Source organism: Danio aesculapii, chromosome 20, assembly GCF_903798145.1.
Source record: "Danio aesculapii chromosome 20, fDanAes4.1, whole genome shotgun sequence".
Taxonomy (NCBI): Eukaryota; Metazoa; Chordata; class Actinopteri; order Cypriniformes; family Danionidae; genus Danio; species Danio aesculapii.
Genome location: NC_079454.1, coordinates 50572697 through 50596726, shown reverse-complemented (window position 1 = coordinate 50596726; position 24030 = coordinate 50572697). Strand labels below are relative to the sequence as shown.

The following is a 24030-nucleotide window of genomic DNA, read 5'->3' as shown; positions in this document are numbered from 1 at the left end:
GAAGACCATGATTGAGTGTTGGAACTATTAATTGATTTAAAAAATAATAATAAATGTATCATGACAATGTTAATGAATGAATTATTTTAAATCGAGTTTAAACTCTAATGTAACCTAAATTATATTTGTAAAATATTATTAAATTAAAAATGTAGTATTTTATTTATCTACTCGTCAAGTGACATTTAATGTAAATAAAAATATTTATTATAAAAAGCCTCACAATTATTAGCCTTATTTCTTGGAGTTGTCACTTTTGCTAATTACTGTCGTTATTTTTACTTATTTATTTTTAAAATAATTTTTTAAATTGTTTATGAGTGCCTGTCTGCATGTCTAAATTACTTATTTTCACTATTTACTTATTGTTGTTTCATGCTCTGTTGTCATGCTCTATCAAGTATTAACATCTGTGCACCACTAGAGATGTCATATTTGTTCATAGCTGTTGTTCTTTTTTATTTGTACTTTTTTTTATTTATTTTTTAAATAATTAAAAAATTGTCTGTGTATGCGGGTCTGCATGTTTGTGTGCGTGTTAGAATTATTTTTCTTTATTATTATTATTATCCTAACTCAAAACAGACCTGCATTAAAACCACTTCTTAAAATTATTAATATTTTTATATATTAATATTTTGGTATTAGTGTAGTAATTTTGTTTCGTGATTTTAATTAGTATATATATATATATATATATATATATATATATATATATATATATATATATATATATATATATATTTTATTATTTTTTTTTTTTTTGTATTATTTTTTAGTTTAACTCTGTTTTTTATTGAAATATGTTAGTCAGAGAGCCACAGCATCAGATACACAGAATCAGTAGACATCAACTGATCCAATGTGGTGGTAAAATACAATTTTGCTCACTTTTTCTTTCTCTCTGAATAAAATATAGTTACATATTCATGCATTAAAGAAAAAACAAAACAAAAAAAACAACAACAACAACAGTGCCGAGAATATATAAATACAGATACTCAAAGGGTACAGCAGTAGAAAATAAAATAATAATAAAATATATATATAAAAAAACAAAAAAAAAAAATAAATAAAAAAAAAAAAAAAAAAAAAAAACACACTCTCCACTCATAACCAAACCAGGGGTAGGGAAGATAAGTCAGCTATATACTTGCATACAAATACACATACATATATACATGTTTATTTATTTATTATTTTTATTTTTAAAGTGTAAGAGGAATGGTTGCCAGATAGTGTCAAATTTTTCAGTATCACCGCAAACTGTATATCTAATCTTTTCTATTTGCATAGACTGCATCAGATCATGCATCCAATGTATGTAACTGGGTGGGGAAGGATTTTTCCAGTTTAGTGTTATAAGCCTTTTAGCAATTATTAAACAAAAAGCAAGTGCATTTGATTGCGTAGATGACAAAGAAACATTTGTAGGGTTAAGTCCAAATAATGCTACTAGGGGGCATGGCTCAATATCTAAAAGAAAGCATTCAGAAATTGATTTAAAAATTGATGCCCAAAAAGTGCTTAGCGCTGGGCAAAGCCAGAAAGTATGAAGAAGAGTGGCTGGAGCTTGTCGACACCGATCACAAATTGGATCAAAACCAGGGTTAATTTTAGATATTTTTGCCTTAGTCCAATATACTCTATGCAATAATTTGAATTGTATAAGGGAATGACGAGCACAAATAGAAGAGGTTTGTACACGAGACAGAGCCTTGGACCATTCCTCGTCTGTGAAAACATGATTAAGATCTGATTCCCAGCTCTGCTTTATTTTTAAAAAGGATGAGGAATCTAACTGTCTAATAAATGAAAAAATTGTTTTATATATTTTAGAGACTGCACCTTTACAAATTTTTGTATCTAAAACCTGATCGATTTCTTGTTTGGGAGGTGCAAGGGGAAAATGGGAAAAAGTATTTCGTATAAATTCACGTGTCTGAAGATATCGAAAAAAATGAGTTTTGGGAAGGTTAAATTTTTCTGATAAATAAGAAAATGTAACAAATGTATCATCACAAAAAAGGTCATTAATGCTTACAATGCCTTTTCTAAACCATGATACAAAAGATTGGTCTGAGATAGAGGGCAGGAAAGAAGGGTTTTTATATATGGGAGACAAACTAGACATTGTTTGAAAGCCAAAATGTTTTCTAAATTGTGACCAAATTCGAAGACTATTAAGTACTATAGGGTTAGAGGAATAGTTTGATGTCTTTAATGGTAATGAAGAGCATAGTAACGCATGCAAAGACACTTGGGTGCAAGAATCGCATTCCATTTCAACCCATGCTGGGACCCAGTGGCAGAGTCCGTAGTGTGACTGGCTCCAATATAAAATACTGTGGATGTTAGTCGCCCAATAGTAGACTAAGAAATAAGGAAGTGCAAAACCACCTAACTTTTTGGGTTGTTGAAGAAATGATTTCTGTATTCTTATTGGGCCACCGTTCCAAATAAAATCCGAAATTACTTGATCCAAGGACTTAAAAAATGACTTTCGTATGAAAATTGGAATACTTTGAAAGAGGAAAAGAAATTTAGGGAGAATATTCATTTTTATTGTGTTTATTCTGCCTACAAGAGAAAGTGGGAGAATTTTCCATTTAGCTAGATCTTGTTTTGTTTTCTCTAATATTACAACAAAATTATGTTTAAAAAGATCAGTATATTTTCGTGTTATTGTTATTCCCAAATATCGAAAATTTTCTGAAGCTAATTTAAATGGCAATATTGACACTGGAAAGGATCTTGGAGCAGGATTTATAAGAAAAAACTCACTCTTATGAAGATTTAACTTATAACCAGAGACGTCGCTGAACTGTCTCAAAAGTTCCAGAACATACGGGAGACGAGTTTCTGGGTCTGAAATATACAATACCACATCATCAGCATAAAGAGAAATTTTCTGTTCTTTTCCGGCCCTGAAAATACCAGCAATCTCAGGATTATTGCGAAAGCAAATTGCGAGAGGCTCTATAGCTAAAGCAAATAAAATAGGGGAAAGTGGGCAACCTTGTCTGGTGCCACGGTGAAGAGGAAAATAATCAGAACTATTGCTGTTTGTTTTCACAGACGCCAAGGGAGAAGAGTATAGGAGTCTTACCCAAGAAACAAATTTGTCACCAAACCCAAATTTTTTTAATGTGTAGAATAGATAGTCCCACTCGACGCGGTCGAAAGCTTTCTCCGCATCGAGTAAGACTAAGGCCTCAGGCACAGAGGAGTCAGATGAGGTGTAAATTATGTTCATCAACCTCCTCAGGTTAAAAAAGGCCTGCCTGTTCTTAATAAAGCCGGTTTGGTCAGGGTGTATGATATCTTGGATAACAGTTTCTAATCTAAGAGCAAGAATCTTAGCCAAGATTTTTACATCTACATTAAGAAGAGAGATAGGACGGTAGGACCCACACTCCAATGGATTTTTATCAGGTTTTAAAAGAAGAGAGATTGATGCCTGGCGCAAAGAAGAAGGAAGATTACCATTATTTAAAGAGTCTTCAAAAACAGAGAGAAGCAAAGGTGAAATCTGAGCGGAAAACTTTTTAAAAAACTCTGTGGGAAATCCGTCAGGCCCCGGAGATTTTCCGCTTTGCATTTGTGCAATAGATTTTGAAATTTCATCTAAGCTGATAGGTTCATCCATTTTTGCTTTTAATTCACTACTTATTTGAGGAATATTAAGATTGTCAAAAAATCTACTAATAATGTTAGGGTCTTTAAGGGAGTCTGACTGGTACAATGAAGAGTAAAAAGATTTAAATGTATTATTAATTTCTTGAGGGTCTGAAACAATAATGCCTTCTTGGGTTTGAATTTGGGTGATAAAGTTTTTTGCTGTTTTAAGCCTGAGTTGCAGTGCAAGTGTTTTACCTGGTTTATCACCAAACTCATAAAAAAGGTGTCGTGATTTGAGCAAAAGCTGCTCAGCTTGGGCAGTAGAAAGTTGGTTATATTCAGATTGTAAAAAGATTCTTTCATTGAATAGTGATGTGCTTGGGTGTTGTGCATAAATTTGGTCCAATTTACCAATTTGATCAGAAAGTTTAAAAAGTTTCTTATTACACTCCTTTTTTATATAAGCTGAGTGAGATATTATTTCTCCACGTAAATATGCTTTAAGTGTTTCCCAAAGTAAAGATGAAGAAATCCCATCCGTTGAATTGATTTCAAGAAATGTAGAGATCTTTTCTGAAAAAAACTCAACAAAATGGCTCTTAGATAAAAGTAAAGTATTCATTCTCCAAGTACAAAATGAATAACTTCCAGGAAGGACCAGTTCAAGAATTACTGGAGCATGATCTGAAACAGTTATAGTGTCATATGAGGAGGAGTTCACTCGAGAAATAAGTTTACTGTCAATGAAAAAATAATCAATACGTGTATAAGTATGGTGCACAGGAGAAAAAAAGGAAAAAACTTTAGAAGTAGGATTTAGGAAACGCCAAATATCAGTTATTCCACACAATTCTAAAAAAGAATTAATTGTTTTAGAAGACTGAGATTGAAGGGTTGATTTGGGGGATGATCTATCAAGAACTGTGTTTAGAATGCAATTAAAGTCACCTCCCATAATCAGTTGATAAAGATTCAGGTCCGGGAGTTTAGAGAAGAGTGTAGTAAAGAAATCTGGGTTATCCCAATTAGGTGCGTAAACGCTTACTAAAGTAACTTGACTATTATAGAGGATGCCTGGCACCATCACGTATCTGCCGTTGGGATCTGAAATAATATTGGAAGGTTTGAACTGTGTATTCTTATTAATTAAAATGGCAGTGCCTCTTGCTTTATTATTAAAGCCTGAATGGAAAACCTGTCCCACCCATGACCTCTGCAGGCTTTTTTGGCACGAGATTTTAAGGTGGGTTTCCTGTAAAAAACATATATTGGGCTTTAATTTGTTTAGTTTAGAGAAAACCCTCACACTCTTCACTTTATTATTTAAGCCTTTAACGTTCCAACTAATTATATTAACCCTGCCCCGTCTATCTTGGTAGGCATCATTTGACATTAATGTTAAACAATAACTTGATATTTCTCAAATAGTCAAGAGTGTTTGAGTGGAGAGCATAAACAAAATGAGCAGACATAACGAAATCTAAAGGAACCAAAAACAAACAAAAAAACATAAAAAAAACCCGTGTCCCTCCCACGTGACCAGAACTGTCACGGGATGTAGCATCTATAACAAACCTAACTGAAAAGAACATTACAGTCAGGTGAATAAGAAACCAGTAAACAGTTTCAACTTTCAACTTTGGCTGTCATTTCGGCAGCGCTCCGTGAACTGATATATGTATATAGAAATGATTCAATAAACAGTAGACAACGCGTACATGTATCGGACTTAAAATCGCATACGACTATAAAAAAGTAAAGTATTTTTAAAGCACAGACACTGGGTAAATATGCTATGGTATTGCATATTTTATTTATTTTGAGGCTACACTCGTTTTGCAAAGATGTCAGTTCAGTTCTTAATTTTACTTCAGTTCTTGATTCGGACCATTTAACTGTTACGTCGATCAAACCTGATTCGCTGCATTCTTGATGTTAGCAGTGAAGAATTCCATCGCAGCCTGTGGGGTTTGGAAGAAATGCCGCTGTCCCTTGTAATCGACGCGCAGTTTAGCAGGATGCAGCATGCCATAGGTTACGCCAGCGCTGCGAAATGAAGCTTTCACATCTTTGAACTCGGCTCGCTGCCTCGCCACTTCAGCAGACATGTCCGGGAAAATGCGAATCGTCGCACCGTTGAATTCCAAAGAGCCTCGTTCACGACTTAGTTTCAGAATGAGTTCTTTGGTTTGGTAGTGGTGGAGACGGACGAGCATATGCCTAGGATATGCGTTCGGGTGTGTTTTTTGGCCGGTGCGATGAGCGCGGTCAATTTGTAGTGGTCTCTCAAAGGCACTGTCTCCGAAAAGTTCAATAAAAAGTGATATCATGAACGTAACCGGACTTGACCCTCTAATCCCTCAGGTATTCCAATGATCCTCAGATTTTGCCTCCGGGAGCGGTTCTCTAAATCATCCACTTTGAGTTTAAGGGAGCCGTTTTCTTTTTTCAGTGCGTTGCACAGTGCCTCAATCGCTGTCAAGCGGCCGTCCAAGTCATTAAGTGCGGATTCAATGTCCACAATCTTCTGAGCTTGTAGTGAGAGGGTTGATTGCAGAGTGGACACGGCAGAACGAAGCTCGGATAAGAATTCAGTTCGTAATGTTGACACTTCCGTGCGAATGGTAGTCGTAATTATCTCCTTCAGAGAAGCAGGTGTTAGCTCATCCTCCCTCGGCGAGGCGTTAGCGGCCTGCTCGCCTCCTCTTTCAGCCAACATTTCAGCGATATTTCGTCCTGATTTTCCCGGTTTTGGCATATTTGCGTATAGATATGATGCAGCGTTGCTTACTTTATAGATTTAAGACAAAGATAACTGAGATTGATAGAAAAAATACACGAATGTTCACGGAGTGACTTCCACCTGCGTCTAGTCTCCACGAGGCATACCGGAAGTCCCCTTTTTGTATTATTTTTAATTAAATAATTTATTATTATTTTTTATTATTTATTTATTTTTCTAAATTTAGGGCTTGACTTATTTCAGTTCTTTGCTAAGGCCACAATATAATTGGTCACCTTTTGTATGTATTTTTTTGTGTGTACACTTTTAATTGCTTTTTTTTTTTTCAAATATTATTTTTCAAATATTTCCTAAGTGCTGTTTAACAGTAAGAAGATTTCTTCAACCCAATTTTAAGCATAATAGTTTGTCTTTGCCATGATGACAACATTTTACTAGTTATTTTGCAAGATACTTGTATTCAGCTTAAGGTGATATTTAAAGGCTTAACTAGGTTAATTTTGTCAACAAGTCATTGAACAACAGTGGTTTGTTCTGTAGCCAATCAGTAAAAAATATTACTTTTAGTGGTTAATAATAAGTCTTACATTTTAATTTTTATATATATATATTTTAATTATTCCAGCCAAACTAAAAGAAATAAGACTTCAGAAGAGAAGGATAACAACAGGAAATATTATGAAAATATGTCCTTGCTTGTTAAACATTTAAAATAACAAAAAAATAGCAAAAAATTGGGAAATAAAAACTATATTGTTTGAATTTGGGGCAGCTCGGTGGCGCAGTGGGTAGCACAATCGCCTCACAGCAAGAAGGTAACTGGTTTGAGCCCCGGCTGGGTCAGTTGGCGTTTCTGCGTGGAGTTTGCAAGTTCTCCTTGTGTTTCCTCCTGGTGCTCCGTTTTCCCCCACAAGTCCAAAAACATGTGCTATAGGTGAATTGGGTGAGCTAAATTGTCCGTAGTGTATGTGTGTGAATGAGTGTGTATGGATGTTTCCCAGTGATGGGTTGCAGCTGGAAGGGCATCCGCTGCGTAAAACATTTGCTGGATAAGTTGGCGGTTCATTCCACTGTGGTGACTCCAGATTAATAAAGGGACTAAGCCGAAAAGAAAATGAATGAAGTTTGGTTTTGGAAGTTTCTGAATTATGTGGCTTACATAAAATACTGTAAAGTATTAAGCCCCGATCAGATTACACGATTTAGGCACGATTTTCTTGACGTAGGGTGTCGCGGGGATTCGTAAACGACGATGGGCGTCGTGACACAAGATTCAATCATTTCTTCTCGTGTAATGTGCCATAGTTCACGACAACCGATACCATGTCTGCGACACCTCACGACACCATCGCAGAAAGTCTAGCATGTTGAATTCCCCCCCCCCATCTTCACGACGAGTTCCGTCACGTGGATGACATTGTGCATAGAAGCTCATAATTTCTCGGTTATAGCAGTGGGTGCTGCTGTTAATGCACTTGTCAGGTAATCAAAAAATAGGCTGCATGCATATTTATAGCTTGCTTATGGGTATGTATGTGTATATATATGTGTGTGTGTTTGTATATACATATAATTTTTTTTTTTAGGCACCGGGCCACCGCCACACCCATGGCTATGCCCCTGTTAAAAAGGAATTATAGGTTTGATCCTATCCTAATGAGTGCCCTTAAATAATGTAACCTAGTTATTAGTTGTCTGCAAGCACATATTGAAAATGAGATTAAAAATATATTGTTATAGCTACCTATGTGACTGCTTTGGGAAATAACACTCGTCATAGACGTCACAGGATGACTGATCGTGAAGGAACATGTAGTCTGGCACATTTGCCACCCATGACAAGTCAAGATTTTATCAAGAAAAAAAATCGCATGATCTGACATAGTGATTTTCGTAACCGACAATAAAAATTGTGTGATCTGACTGGGGCTTTAGTCAATGCACCAAAAATTTCCCACCCTGATCTTTTTGCTTTGTTGTGTGTTTTGCAGGTGGAGTGAAGTGACCCGCAGGCTGGAGCTCTGGGTTCAGGTCCTGGAGATCAACGACACTGGAGTGTTTGTGCCGGTGGAGGTGCAGCCAGCTAAAGACGTCTCTACTGGAGGAATCTTTCAGCTCAAACAGGTCTGTGTGGACTCCAACTCCTCCATCCATACACATTGAAGACCTGACCACAAAATAATGTCAAAATAATGACCCTGTTTCAGGGTCAGTCCCGGCGTGTTCATGTGGAGGTTCGGTCAGTGCAGGACTCTGGAACTCTGCCTCTGATCACAGAGTCTGTGCTCAACATCTCTATGGGCAATGTGGAGGTCCAGCAGGCTCGACCTGCCAAAAGCATAGACGCACACAGGGTAAAACACACTCAAACATCCTCAGCTCACCTCAAGTCTAACTCTATACCGGAATTGTTTTGTGCATTAAAGGGCACCTATTATGAGGAAAATCCTCTTTTGTAAGCTGTTTGGACAGAACTGTGTGTAGGTATAATGTGTCCACAGTCATATTGGGGTGATATAATCACAATAAGTTTCTCTCTTTTTAAATTTCCTGACATTAAAATAGGATCCAAATCCCTCGCGTTTTGAGGCCGACTGCAATTTATCATAGGAGTGTAGTTTCTCCCCCCACTGAATTGATTGAGAGACGCGTATTAACGTGTCCATAGTAAAGCGGATATTCATATCCACAAGACAAGACGTGCGCAAAGCAACTGGGATTAAACTTTCTGTTCAGCAGCGCCTCAAGAATGAGTTTCACAAGTTTAAAACATTTCTAAAACCGTGCATGTCTTTAATGAAAACAGTAAAGTCCAGTTCATGGACTTAAATCAGGTTTATTTTGTACATTAACATAACAGAAGTCCGTACAGCAGTGGATGTTAAGGTGCCTGAATGCCTGTGTGCGAGCGTGCATGCGAGCAAACTTTATAACGACATTGTGTGTGACTCGTTGTTGTAGAAAGGCTTGAATTAACTCTACAACAAATACATCAAATAACCATTGGGAAAGTTCTTACTGTAGTAAGGGAGATCTGCTTCGCTCTTGTCTGTCACTGTGCTGCTTATGCGTGAGGCGCAGCAGAAGAATCTACACCCATCATAGCAATAGTGAGCGATCTCTTTGGCTCTGACACGCACGTGGGAACGGTGTGCTGGGAGAAGCAGCTCATTTGCATTAAAGGCACAGGCACCAAAACAGCTACAAGTGAAAACTGCACAAAAATCCAATATAGACAAAGGTCTAATAAATGATCTGATGAGTGTTTTGAGCTTAAACTTTAAAGACACATTCTGGAGACACAAAAGACTTGTATTAAATCTTGAACAAGGGGTAAAGGATTTATTCTTTATTATTTAGTAAAGCACCCATTAAGCATTTTATTTATTTATTTATTTTTTACAAAATATATTAATATTTTAGTATTAGTTTAGGGTTTTTGTTTTGTCAATTTAATTAGTATTAGTAAAATAAATAAATAAATCTATATTATATAAAATGTATAGTATTTTATTTATATTAGTTTTTACAAGAATTTATTTATAAAAATTAATTGTGTTTTATTTATTTATTGTTTATTCTTTTATTATTATTTATTATTTTATTCTTAATTTACGATTTAACTTGTTTTTTTTGTAAGGCCATGTTTAAATTTGACACTTTTTGTGTGTATTTTTTTATTTTATTTTAAATGCATTTTACTTCACAAATGTTTCTTTACTAGCAAGTCATCAAATCTATTTTTTTTTGTATTTTCGAGTATGTATCTTGTAATCATCAAAAACATAAATTTAATATTATTTGCAAAATGTGACACTAAGTAATTTATTGCAAATTATTGTAAAATAATGCACATTTTTTAAAACCTAAAATAAAATGTTTAATAAATGATCTGTTCGACATCTTAAAGTCAGTGTATGTTTTGTGCATGCATAATTTGAGTGCACCATTTAAGCACCTCTTGGTGGATGGCCATGTCTTTTGCATTGATCAACATCAGAATAAGAGCAAAATGTGCATTGCACACCTGCTAAACCCAATGAAGAGTTCTCTACACTCATGATCGATTGTACACAGTTATTATTGGTGAATGAGACGTGTGTGTGTGCGTGTGTGTGTGTGTGTGTGTGTTTACTGATGAGCTCAGGTTTGCACTTATTTTTGTGTGTGTGTCATTTGTATAGGTGGGAGATAAAGATATGGATAGTTACCAGGTAATGAATGTATTCCATATATAAATAATCTGTCATACAAGTATTAACATCTGTAAACCACTAGAGTTGTCACTTGTTTATTGTTGTTGTTTTGTTTTAGTTTTACTTTATATTTTTTTTTAATAATTATAAAATTGTCCATGCATGCTTGTCTGCATTTTTTTGCTTGTTTGTCTGCGTGTGCATCTACGTGTTTGTCTGTGTGTGTGCGCGCATGTGTGTTCATTCATATGTGTGCATGTGTGTCTACATGCGTGCATGTGTGTGCTTTTGTGCACTCGTGCGTGTCTGTGTTCTATAGGAGGTTGATCTGGAGAGACTGAGGGCTAAGTGGCTCACAGCTCTAACTCAGCGTCAGGAATATCTAGATCAGCGTCTCCAGAAACTTGTTGGCAAGCAGAGTAAGAGGACGCCATTTCTGATTTAGATGAACTGCATTATGGGTTGATAAATTCTCAGACGTGACTCTTTCTTCTGGTACGTGTAGATAAGTCAGAGGAGGACGTGGAGAGTGAGTCTCAGCTGCTGGAGTGTCGTCTGACTTTAACAGAGGAGAGGAACTCTGTGCTGGTGCCCTCTGCTGGCAGCGGGATCCCAGGAGCCCCCGCCGAGTGGTGAGTGATTAGCAGGGCCAGACAGAATCTGCAGACGTTTTTTTTGCTATTTCTGCACAAGTTTGTTAAAAAGTAAATAAATATGTAAATTAATTATTCTAAATGATTTTGGGAGCTTAGTAACTAAACTTAACACGAAATTGAGAAATAATAACTTTTTCACGCTGTCCGCGGGGTCTTGCAAAGTATTAAAAGTTAATAAATCAATTATGAGAAAATTAAGGCCCTTAAAAGGTATTAAAAAGTCTTAATCCCATTTTTATGAGGTCTTAAATTTTGTTCAAGTGTTGTCCAAAGTGTTTGACTCCAAAAAAGCATAAATATCTTTATTTTCCTCGATTAATTCAGGCTGAGTGAGTTCGGCTTAGTTCCTCTGTCCAGGTGATTTCACGTCATTTCCGACAAGCCGAAGGTGATGTGACGCTCTCCACATATAGCGAAACCATAGAGCAGGGCTGTTCAATTGGCGGCCCGCGAGGCAATTTGTTCTGGCCCTCCAATATGAAGGTAGATCAGTAGCATTACTTGAGAGCTTACAAATGTAAATGTGAGCACTTGTGATAATAATATTTGTATGTGTAGGTTGAAATGTACACTCACAGCTCTGATGTGAACAGCTGAATCCTTCGATTTGCACGCACACATAATAATCCAAACACTTGTGTTTTAAATTCGAAGTTGCAGATTAATAGATGTGTATTTGTAAAATGTCATTCACAAATACAAAATGATAGACACACCAATAAAACGGCTTTACCCGCGCCCCGCCCCCAGCTCCTCGCGCCTCTGGCTCTTCAACTCTCTCAGGTAGTTCTGCAACAGGAATCTCGCGAAATGTGTTGCAAATGTTAGAGCTCGTGGATTTGCACATGTACAGAGAAATCTGAGAGGTTGTGAGTGCCGACTTGTGCTTGTACAGTGAAACTGCAATACGTGCACAGGTAAATTGGAAGCACACACGTGTGTCTATCATTTTGTATTTGTGAATGACATTTTACAAATTACCTGATCGCAGGTAAGAATTCACAAAGCTTCCGAATGCAGTGAAATACGAAACGCGTGCTTACGTTTCTGGTCTGCTGCATTTGCATGCCTATGAATGGAAGTCTATGGAGTGAAAAGTGCAGTGTGATCAGGGCTTTACAATAGAAGTCGTTTGACCTACTATTACTAGTTGAACAAACTATTAACATCGTCTAAAATTAGTTTGACAAATATCTGTATACTGGAATGGAGGTTAGATGTTTTTACTTCTCTTTTTGACCAAACACATGCTCACATCATTAGTCCAGAGTAAACATCATCTATTTTACATAGATATACAATAAACTGACACTAAATATGTTGTGTGTTTTATTATTTGCTGTAATAAATTTAAACGTTCATTGTTTTTCTGATGATTTACCACATATACATAGACATTACATGAAACATTAGGTCATGAATATTGAATTGAAAGTCCTGGAAAAGTCATGAAACTTATGTAGTAAAAGTGTATATGAACCCTGTATGCTCCTTTTTGGAGCAAAACCAAAATACGACCTTCTGTAATGCATAAAAGAGGCTCATTAATGGACAAACCAGCGGAGCAAGGACACTGTAAAACATCTGAAATGTGGTTTTGCTCATTCTAAAATCCCTCAGCCAAAGTCCATCATCAAAGCGGTTCAGTATTATTTTTATTATTACTGCCTCCAGAACTTTCTTGAGCATCTTCGCTCCCAAAGAGCATCTCATGCAATCGCGTGTTCATTGCATTTTGTTATCTGAGGTGCAAATGATTTATTAAAGGAAAAAAAAAGGCAGACAGTGGCTTCTCCTATCAAACAAAACTGTCTGATTTTCTGTCTGATATTTGACGCCAGTTTATCAGGAAGTGATGATTTTTGTTCTTATTGGTAGAAAATGCTCCTTTATTTGCATAAATGAATGCATAAAGTTTTGCACGTAAATCTAATTAGCATATTTGGATGGAATCATAGCTATTTATGCACATCGTGAAATATTAGCCAGATGTCCTTATGCATATTTTATTCTTTGCTGGTCACAAGATGTAATGGACCCTTTTTACAAACATTTGTTGTACTCTTCCATTCACTGCACTCTTAAGTTTACTCTACTATGACGAAATCCCGGAAATGTGAAGTGTCCATTATGGCCAATCAGTCATTCTACTCACCACAACCAAATCTTAAAGGGATAGTTCAACAAAAAATGTACATTTACTCCCGCTCAAGAAGATCTATATTTTTATCAATTTCCAAAATAACATATTCTGAAGTATGTTAGGTAAAAAAACGCCATTCACGCCAGGAACAAAAATAAATACTATGGAAGTCAATGGCATTTTTTCCCTAGCATTCTTCAGTAAATCTTCCTCAGAAGATCAGTTCAACAGAAGAAAGAAACTCACAGGTTTGGTATAAGTGGCGGATGTGTAAATGACGACAGACTTTTCATCTCTTTAAACTCAAATTCTAGAATAAAACCCATTTTAAGCATTAATTGAGTACATGAACTTGGTTCCTGTTCCTGCAGGGTTCCTGTTCCAGGAATGGAGACCCACATCCCAGTCATCTTTCTGGACCTCAACGGTAAGCTGCTTTACTGTATAAGTGAGGATTATAACTATCATGATATGTCATAACTAAAATTCTGACAATGACTTACACAATCAGAGATATAATAATAGTTAACACACAATTTACCTCTTAAAATGGATATCTTTAAATCTTTATTGCCATTTAAGAAGCTAATAAATCATAAAAAATATCAAATGAGTATAATAAAAAATAAAATAAATAATTCAATACATAATTAAAGAATAAATAAAATTAAATGCTATTAAAAAATTGTGAATACTTTATTTTGTTTAAATGCTTGTTATGGGATGTATGTTTTATTAATCCCTTATTAAAATTTCTTTTGTATTTTAATTAGTTTAATATTTATTTTAATAAGTCTTTATTGTGTTACGTTTTTTAAGATGTTTTAGTGGGATGCTGTAACATTTAAGTGAGACGGGTGTAATGTGTGCGACAGATCAAAGATGAGGCAGGAATCAATTCTCTATTTAAGCTTTTTGCTCAGTTGAAAATTATTGAACAGGAATTGGAGAGGAAAAAGAAAATAAACATTTATAATTATCTTTAAACAAAAACAAAGAGTGTAAGCCAAATCAAAGAAATTAACAAAACAAAACGATCCTTAAAACTAAAGTCTAAACTAGGCGTCAAAAATAAATACAAATAAATACCGAAATCTTCAGTGTATACGACACCCGAACTAAACTAATTAAAGCTACAAAACTCAAAATACACAACTGGCAAAACACTCAAACTAATCGAACAAAACATCAATCTAAACTAAAACAAACCGAATAAATCGGTCAAAGTTTAGAACCACACAACAACCATCACATTATGTTACTTAAAGCCAACGAAGTTCAACAAGCAAACTCGAATTACCACAGTAAACTGAGATAATAAATCACTGAACAGCCGAAGCATAGCACAATCAAATTGCGTGGAGCACAAATGGTACGCCGAGGCAGAGCGCACATCACACACTGGTCTGTCGGGGCTTTAAATCCTGGCGGCTCGTCCTGGGATTGGTGGAACCGACACAGTCATAATGGTGATGGACAGAATGGTAAACCAATAAGAAACCTAAAAACTAAACAAGCAGAGAGGAGGGTAAAAAAAAATAGACAAAGAAAACAGCAAACATAACAATTGACATTTAAGAAGCTAATAAATAAATTATTAAAAAATAAAGTTAATAATTTAAATTAAATACATACTTAAGGAATTAATATAATAAAATGCTATTTAAACAAAACAAAACCCACTATTTATTTTTAAATGCATGTTATAGGACGTTTTATTAATCTCTAATAAAATATTTTTTCATATTTTCAATTAGTTTAACATTTTTTAAGTCTTTACTGCCAGTTAAGAAGGTAATAAATCATAAAAATAGCAATAATTAATATAAATGAATAAATGAATGAATGAATGAATAAATAAATATTTAATGAATAACTCAAATACAAATCTATTTAAAAATATTATTTTTTTTGTAAGTGCATGTTATAGGATATGTTTTATTAATCTCTTCAAATAATCTCTAATATTTTTATTTAGTTTGACATTTAATTTTTAAGTCTTTTTAAAATATCAAATTAATATAAATAAATACATAAATTAATAAGTAAATAAAATAAAATGCTATTTAAAAAAAAAAAAGCAAAAAAAATATTTAGTTGAAATGCATGTTATGGGATGCATGTTTATTAATTTCTTAATAAAATATTTTCTTTCATAGTTTAATTAGTTCAACATTAATGTTTATTTTTATTTTTTCAACATTTAAGTCGTTATTGCCAGTTAAGAAGTTAATAGATAAATCCTAAAAAATAACATTACAATAATTAAAATAAAATAAATAAATACATAATTAAAGAATAAATAAAATAAAAAGCCATTTAAATTGTAATAAATATTCATAATAATAATTAAATATTTATTTTGTTTAAATGCTTGTTATAGGATGTATGTTTTATTAATCTCTTGATAAAATATTTTAATTCATATTTTTAATTAGTTAAACATTTATTTTTAAGTCTTTATTGCCAGTTAAGAAGCTAATAAATAAATCATAATAAATACAAAATTAAAATAATTAAACTTAAATACATAGTTAAAGAATAAATAAAAATAAAATGCTATTAAAAAATCTTTTTTTAAGTGCATGTTATAGGATGTATGTTTTGTTAATCTCTATATAAAACATTTTCTTTCTGATTCATTATTATTATTATTATTATTATTTTTTATTTTTTATTTTTTACATTTAAGTTTTATTGCCAGGTAAGAAGCTAATAAATCATACAAAATATCAAATTAAAGAATAATTAAATTTAAATGAATGAATTCAGAATTAAATAATAAATAAAATAAAAAGCTATTTAAAGAAATGATAAATCAATATTTATTTTTTAAATGCATGATATGGGATGTACATTTATTGATCTTTTAATAAAATTATTTACTTTCATATTTTCAATAAGTAACATTTATTGCTTTAATTGTAGCTTGTTTTAGTAGTTTTCTTTTCATTATTTGTTTAATATTTTGTGCTTCATCTTAAAATTCTTAGTTCAGTTATAGTCAGAATGTGATATTGTATTTAACTGATAAAAAATCCAGCATATAAATTAAGTTTACTAATAATTCTAATTTTACTGAAATGTTGTCTTCTGTGTGTGTCATGGTGGCTCAGTGGTTAGCACTGTCACCTCACAGCAAGAAGGTCGCTGATTCGAGTCCCAGTTTGCATGTTTTCTCCGTGTTGGTGTTGGTTTCCTCCGGGTGCTCCCATTTCCCCCACAAGTCCAAACACATGCGCTATAGGTGAATTGGGTAAGCTAAATTGGCCAAAGTGTATGAGTGTGAATATATGTGTGTGTGTGTGTGTGTGTGTGTGTGTGTGTGTGTGTGTGTGTGTGTGTGTGTGTGTGTGTATAGGTGTTTCCCATCCACTGCATAAAACCTATGCTGGAATAGTTGTTGGTTCATTCCTCTGTGGTGTTTCCTGATAAATAAGGGACTAAGCCGAAGGAAAATGAATGACTGTTGTCTTCTGTCATTTACAGCTGATGATCTTCACGATCATCTCTCTCCTCCTCTGGCTGGAGGTCTGGATGCTGTGCTGAACAGAGAAGATAAAGAGGACTTCATAGATTTACAGATAGTCAAACACTATGAGAATGAGGTAAGGCAGCAGAATTTGGCATCATGAATCTCCACACTGTAGCATCTTGACAGGAAGCTTCCTGCATTAAGTGTTTTTCTGTCCTAATATTTAGATGCAGTTCTAGATGTTTACATGCAATAATAATTATAAAATATTTTATTTATAATAAATTGAGTCATTTATTTATTTATTTTCCTTCAACTTTAGTCCCTTTATTCATCAGGGGTCGCCACAGCGGAATCAACCGCCAACTTATCCAGCATCTTTTTTACACAGCAGATGCCCTTCCAGCTGCAATCCAGTACTCACTCATACACACTCATTCACGGACTACCACTGAACTGGTGTAAACTAAATGTAACCCTAAAGAGACCATAGAAGGGTTAAATTGATTATTTGTGGTTGGCTTAGTTTGGTCTTACAAAATCCGAGGTTTTTCCATCATTACACAGTCTCAAACTTTTATTTTTCTTTCTTTACTCGTCTCTACACTTGTACAGTATGAATGTGTGTTTGTGTTTCTGTTAGATTAGTCTATAAAGTGTCATTTTGTATAAAGAAAGGGTGCCTGTGCATATTTATGAATCTAATGTCTTAAACTTCGATCTTGCTACCTTGCTTAAACATAAATAGGTTTTTATTTTGTGAGCAATAGCTGTAATTAAAGTCAACTGTCCGTTCGAACGATCGCTGGACGATTCGTTTGTTCGGATTTAAAGAGTCGATTCTTTTGAAGCCCCATTCAAATGAATCTTCGATTCCCTTTGAGTTAATTCGCTACAGCTTGTTTTAAATGAAACAGTAAAGCATTCATTTTCTTTTCGGCTTAGTCCCTTTATTCATCAGGGGTCGCCGCAGTGGAATGAACCGCCAACGTATCCAGCATATGTTTTACACTGCGGATGCCCTTCCAGCTGCAAGCCATCACTGGGAAACATCCAAACTCACTCATTCACACACACACACCATGGACAATTTAGCTTACCCAATTCACCTATAGCGCATGTGTTTGGACTGGGGAAACCGGAGAAAACTCACATCAACATGGGGAGAACATGTAAACTCCATAGAAATGCCAACTACTGGCCCAGCTGGGACTCAACCAGTGACCTTCTTGCTTTAAAGTGCCAGTGCTAACCACTAAGCCACCGTGTCACCCTTAATTGAGACAGTTAAGCGTTCATTTATTCATTTTCTTTTCGGCTTAGTCCCTTCATTCATCAGGGGTTGCCACAGTGGAATGAACCGCCAACTTTTCTAGCATATGTTTTACACAGCGGATGCCCTTCCAGCTGCAATCCACCACTGGGAAACATCCATACACCACGGACAATTTAGCTTGCCCAATTCCCCTATAGCGCATGTGTTTGGACTTCTGGGGGAAACTGGAGCACCCGGAGGAAACCCACGCCAACACTGGGAGAACATGCAAACTCCACACAGAAATGCCAGCTGGTCCACCTGGAACTTGAACCAGTGACCTTCTTGTTGTGAGGCGATCGTGCTACCCAATGCGCCACCGTGACACCCACAATAAAACAATTCATTAAATAAAAAACAACAACATAGATCAAGTCAAAAACCTTAATCAATAACATTCATAAGTAATTTTGAAGAGGTGGGTTTTTAAACAGTTTCTTGAAGGCGCTTTCTTAAACGTGAAAGGTGACAAACTCTCTCTTTACAGGTTAAAGCAGAGGCATCATGGGATTGCACGGTTCATGACAGCCCTGAGCTGAATCGAGCCACAGGTCAGGATCAGAGGGTTTACCTCACCGTCAGCACCACTGTTCTGCTCAGCCATCCCGCACAAATGCAGCTGGTCCTGCGCAAACGCATCTGTGTCAACCTCACCGGACGCCAGGTGGGGCGTTGTTACATCAGTCGAATTATAACCAAGTGCTAAGGTTTGAAACAGGACTACATTTTGGATAAAGTGCTTGAAAATGTAATCGAGTTGATGGTAAGGCCAGCAGGGGGCGCTCAACCTGCGTTCTTTGTAAGTCCTAAAGCCCCAGTATAGTGAAGTGGACACTATACTGTCAATGAGCGCCGTCTTTCAGATGAGACGGTTAACTGAGATCCTGACACTCTGTGGTCATTAAAACGAGCTGCAGAGGAGCGTGAGTCACCTGACATTAAGCGAGTGGTGCGAGCAGCCGAAAACATGCATACTTAAGCTTCAAGGCTTATCAACGCTGCGTTTCTGCTGCAACTAAACAAAGTTATGCCACCTGTGCGCTAGTTTAAAGTCTCAAGATTATGCAGAGGCTAATACGCACACACATTGAATTAGCTATAGCAGCGAACCGTTCACATATCGCGTCTTTTCCACGCACAAGTTCGTTATTCCCAATATTAGAATATATGCGTGTGCAGACGCCTTCGCGACGCACCGAGTAGAAAACATCTCGCGCTGTAGCGGTGAGAGTTGTGCGTGGCTTTCAGTGCAATGTAAACAAAAGATATGTCAGATGAATTATTACAAATGATTATGTATGTATGAATGCAGATGATAACAACAGTTCATTTAAATACTTACCCAATATAAAACTTAAATTTACATTAGACGTGATAACCGGGAAACCATGATTATTCTTCAGACTGTATAATCGTACAACTAAAATCTATAATGGTTGCATCCATAATTATGCAGTTCAAAACAACATGTGAATGTGTCTGAATGTAGAAGAAGCCTACTTAAGCAATGCACTGCTTTTGTTGTGCTTTGAAATACAACATTTGAATATGTTTGTTAAAAAAAGGCCACATTGAACAATGCTCTGATATTATATAGTTTCAAAACACAACATATTAACATTTTAATGTAGAATTAGCCAACGTTGGTGTCTTAAGGAGCAAAAATACAACATATGGGCTCTTATATGCTGTTGTGTCATCACTCATATTGCAAGACATATCTCTCCGGCCCCTCATTTGGGATGCTTTTCATGAGCTGGCCCCCATGACTAACTAATTGAATAGTCCTGCCATAGAGCAAAACAGACGGCAAAATAGGATAATGCAAGTTTGCGTATTCCTGGTTGGAGAAAGGCGAGTTTAAACAGTGGCTGAAGCCTGTCGCTGAAAACAACCGCGTAATTTATTCTTTCAAGGTTTGTTTCTTCCGAGCTTATCTGAGTTCTGTTGCACAGTTTTGCTTCATTCATTTATTTAACTACAACTGTTTATTAACAACTGTTTATTAACTTAAAGGTTTGATACTGATTAGAAATTGAAGTGGCGATGAGGTCTTAAAATATTCTGACAGGGTCTTTTAAAAGTCTTAAAAAGGTATTGAAGTTTCTTTTAGGATTCCTGCATATACCCTGTATATAAATGCACGTTAGCTCATGATGTGAATTATTGAACATGTCTGTTATGTATTGATCTGATTTCTGGCCTGCAGGGTTTTGCTCAAAGTCTCCTGAAGAGGATGTCTCACCGCAGCTCAATCCATGGCTGTGGAGTCACATTTGAGATTGTCTCAAATATCCCTGGGGTACGTGAAGAGGACGAGCACACACACAAAAAAACATGGTCTATTGTGTATTTTTGAGTTGACTGGTAATAAAAGTGTGTGTGTTTGACAGGACATGCAGGGCTCTGAGGACAGGGAAATGCTTGCTCGACTGGCCACTAGCACCGACAACCCAGGAGCCGACAGTGAAGCTGCTATTGAGAAATACCTGCGCAGTGTGTTAGCGGTGGAGAACATCCTCACATTGGATCGTCTCAGACAGGTCAGACATACAGTTGAAGTCAAAAAAGCAAGGAATTTTTCACAGTATTTCCTATAATATTTTTTCTTCTGGAGAAAGTCTTATTTGTTAAATTTCAGCTAGAATAAAAGCAGTTTTTAATAGTTTCAAAATCATTTTAAGGTCAAAATTATTAGCCCCCTTAAGCAATATTTGTTTTCGATTGTCTACAGAACAAACCATCATTATACAATGACTAGCCTAATTATACTATCTCGTCTAATTAACCTAGTTAAGCCTTTAAATGTCACTTTGCATACTGTAGGGCTAATTAAGAATATACAAGCTCTGTGTTGTGCTACTTCTAAATGTCATCTTTGAATTTCGGTCAATTTAGGAGGTTTCTGTGAGGGAACATCTGACGGATAAAGGAAAGATTCCCAAACGCTGCCTCAGTTCACCTAATGTACATCGGGTAAGACATGAACAACAAAAATAATCATCTAAATCAAGCGGAAATCTAACCCAATCTGTTTAATTCTCAGCTTTCTGGCAGCAGGAAAGACCTGTCCATCAGCCAAGACTCAGAAGACTATAAAGTGAGAAAAAGCACTAAATATTGGTTCAGATTTCTCATATATAATTTACAATATCAGCCAATACAATCCATCACAAGGTATCATCCAGTATAGATGTGGATAGTATCCCAAACACTATAGCAGCAACACCTAGTAGTCAACCCCCCCCCCCCCTTTTTACCTCTTAAAACACCTTAGAAACACCCTAGCAACTATGTTGAACACTGAGATTGTGAACAAAATAGAATACAATCGAAACAGCCTAGCAACCATCAGAACGTTATAGCAGCACAATAGACTTATCAGAACACCATCAGAACACATTGGCAACACCCTAGTCACCATCAGAACAGTATAGCAAAACAATAAAAGGCAACCCTCCAAACACTATAGTATTGGCAACACCCTAGTCAACACCCACTATTGGCAACACCCTAGTCAACACCCACTATTGGCAACACCCTAGTCAACACCCACTATTGGCAACACCCTAGTCAACACCCACTATTGGCAACACCCTAGTCACCATCAGAACAGTATAGCAAAACAATAAAAGGCAACCCTCCAAACCAACCCTCCAAACACTATAGTAACACTATAAAAGCCATCAGAACATCTTAGCAACTTCCTATTAACCCTAAGAACACTAAAACAACATGATAAAAGCCATCAGAACATCTTAGCAACACCCTATTAACCCTAAGAACACTAAAACAACATGATAAAAGCCATCAGAACATCCTAGCAACACCCTAGTAACCCCAAGAACACTATAACAACACGATAAAAGCCATTAGAACATCTTAGCAACATCCCAGCAACCCAAAGTACACTGTAACAACACAATAAAAGCATTCAGAGTATTTTAGCAACACCCTAGCAACCCCAGGACCATGGTAATAACACAATAAAAGCCTTCAGAACATCCTAGCGACTCCAAGAACACTATAACAACACAATAAAAGCCATCAGGACATCTTGGCAACATCCTAGCAACCCCAAGAACACTGTAGCACAATCAAAACCCATCTTAACAACATCCTAGCAACCCCAAGAACACTGCAACAACACGATTAAAGCATTCAGAACATCTTAACAACATCCTAGCAACCCCAAGAACACTGCAACAACACAATACAAGCATTCAGAACATCTTAACAACATCCTAGCAACTCCAAGAACACCATAACAACACAAGAAAAGCATTCAGAACATCCTAGCAACCACAAGAACCCGATTACAACACAATAAAAGCTTTCAGAACTTTTTAGCAATGCTAGTAGCAACCATGGACATTATGAGGAAATTATAAAAACAGTCAGATCACCTTAGCAACACCCTGGCAACCATTGAAACAACACAATAAAAGTCCTCAAGATATTTTAGCAACACCCTACTAACCGAAATCAAAAACGTTTGTTGTTGTTTATGAAGGTTTTTTTTTTTCACAATGGTGCTTTATGTCCTCATTTTGTCTTTTTTGCAGGGTGGCTGGGACAGTCGTCAGGATATTTCTGTGCCAACTTCACTCCCAAAGAGCATATCTCAATCATCATCTGTGCAAAGTCACAACTCCGAGCCAGGTAACTCTTTTACTGTCTACCTTTCTATTCTTTATTCACAGGTAAGACCGAGCTTATGTTACCTGTTAGAGTTTGACTTTTAGAGTTTGGCTGTGTCATATGCCAACAACTATAAAGAGATGTTTGGGAACACCTTAGCAACATGTTAAAAAAAGACTCCGAATGAATTGGTGACATCTTAACAATTATTTAGCACTGTCATTGCCAGCGTCTGCGGAGTTGCTATACATAAAGCTCTGCAGGGGGCTCCCTTAACTGCAAACTCCCCCCCGCCACATTTCTGCTTCATACAAAAATACCTTACAGTAGCCATGTTTGGTTAAAATAAGATCATCATCAACTTATATAAACTACAGTTTGGTTGATTTGCAAAACTCAAAGGGTATGCTGGTTTCACAATGCAAGAGCAGCGCATATTTTTTCATATGCATGTAAACAACTGGGAGCAGGAATGCAAGCAGTGCTTCAGCATCAAGACGTGAGGAGCACGGGTGTGGCTTTCTGCACATGTGCTTCTGTTTGTTTTCATTTCTATTATATTGCTTTTGCAAGTGTTGATTCGGTTGTACTGTACATAGAGAATGACGTCTATAGAGAATGCTCTTAATTAAGGCCCAATCCCAATTCTATTTTTGTTCCCCTACCCCTTTCTCCTTGGCCCTTACAACCGAGGGTTAAGGGGAAGGGCTTCAAAATGTACCCCTAAGAATTGGGACAGCACTACAACATCTGCACACATCATCATATACCTTCGTGATCTCTTGCTTCATATGTGATCAGACGATGGCGACTGCTGTAGTAACTCCAGTTGTGTTATTTTTTTGGTTTTTATCTTCAGGAAATCACTGAAGGCATATATTATGTCATCATAATGATCTAATGTGGCAATAAGATGGCAATAATGTGGCACTGTGCATTTACAGTGACCATATTCATCAATGTAAACACAACAAAAACAACATTAACATTACAGCAGACACTGTAAAAAGCTTATTTTCTGCCACTAGACATTACTGACAGGGTATTCAAGAGTCATCGAGTGTCAGAATGTTGTGGGACTGCTGTACAGGAGTTATTATTATGGATTATAGATGAAATTTAGCGTTTTTCATGACGGTAAAACATGAACGCAGTTATGAATATATTAAATTATATGTTTGTTTGTCGTATAAATTCGTAATAATGACAAAAAATACTAATTTGTGGATCCGGGTTCAGA

General features: G+C 35.9%; 1 protein-coding gene across 6 annotated transcripts in view; it reads left to right on the top strand.

Moving 5' to 3' along the window:
* The window catches only part of kif13bb (kinesin family member 13Bb), an 86092-nt gene that overhangs the window by 52348 nt on the left and 9714 nt on the right, over positions 1-24030 (top strand). For 5 of the 6 annotated variants that reach the window (XM_056480706.1, XM_056480705.1, XM_056480708.1 and 2 more), the window contains 13 exons: positions 8356-8488; positions 8572-8718; positions 10549-10578; positions 10880-10979; positions 11066-11192; positions 13731-13786; positions 16849-16967; positions 18637-18813; positions 20359-20451; positions 20543-20692; positions 21048-21125; positions 21196-21249; positions 22715-22811. In XM_056480706.1, the coding sequence (XP_056336681.1) occupies positions 8356-8488; positions 8572-8718; positions 10549-10578; positions 10880-10979; positions 11066-11192; positions 13731-13786; positions 16849-16967; positions 18637-18813; positions 20359-20451; positions 20543-20692; positions 21048-21125; positions 21196-21249; positions 22715-22811 (1361 nt within the window). The remainder of the gene's footprint in view (positions 1-8355; positions 8489-8571; positions 8719-10548; positions 10579-10879; positions 10980-11065; positions 11193-13730; positions 13787-16848; positions 16968-18636; positions 18814-20358; positions 20452-20542; positions 20693-21047; positions 21126-21195; positions 21250-22714; positions 22812-24030) is intronic. The other variant, XM_056480707.1, reaches the window with a different exon arrangement.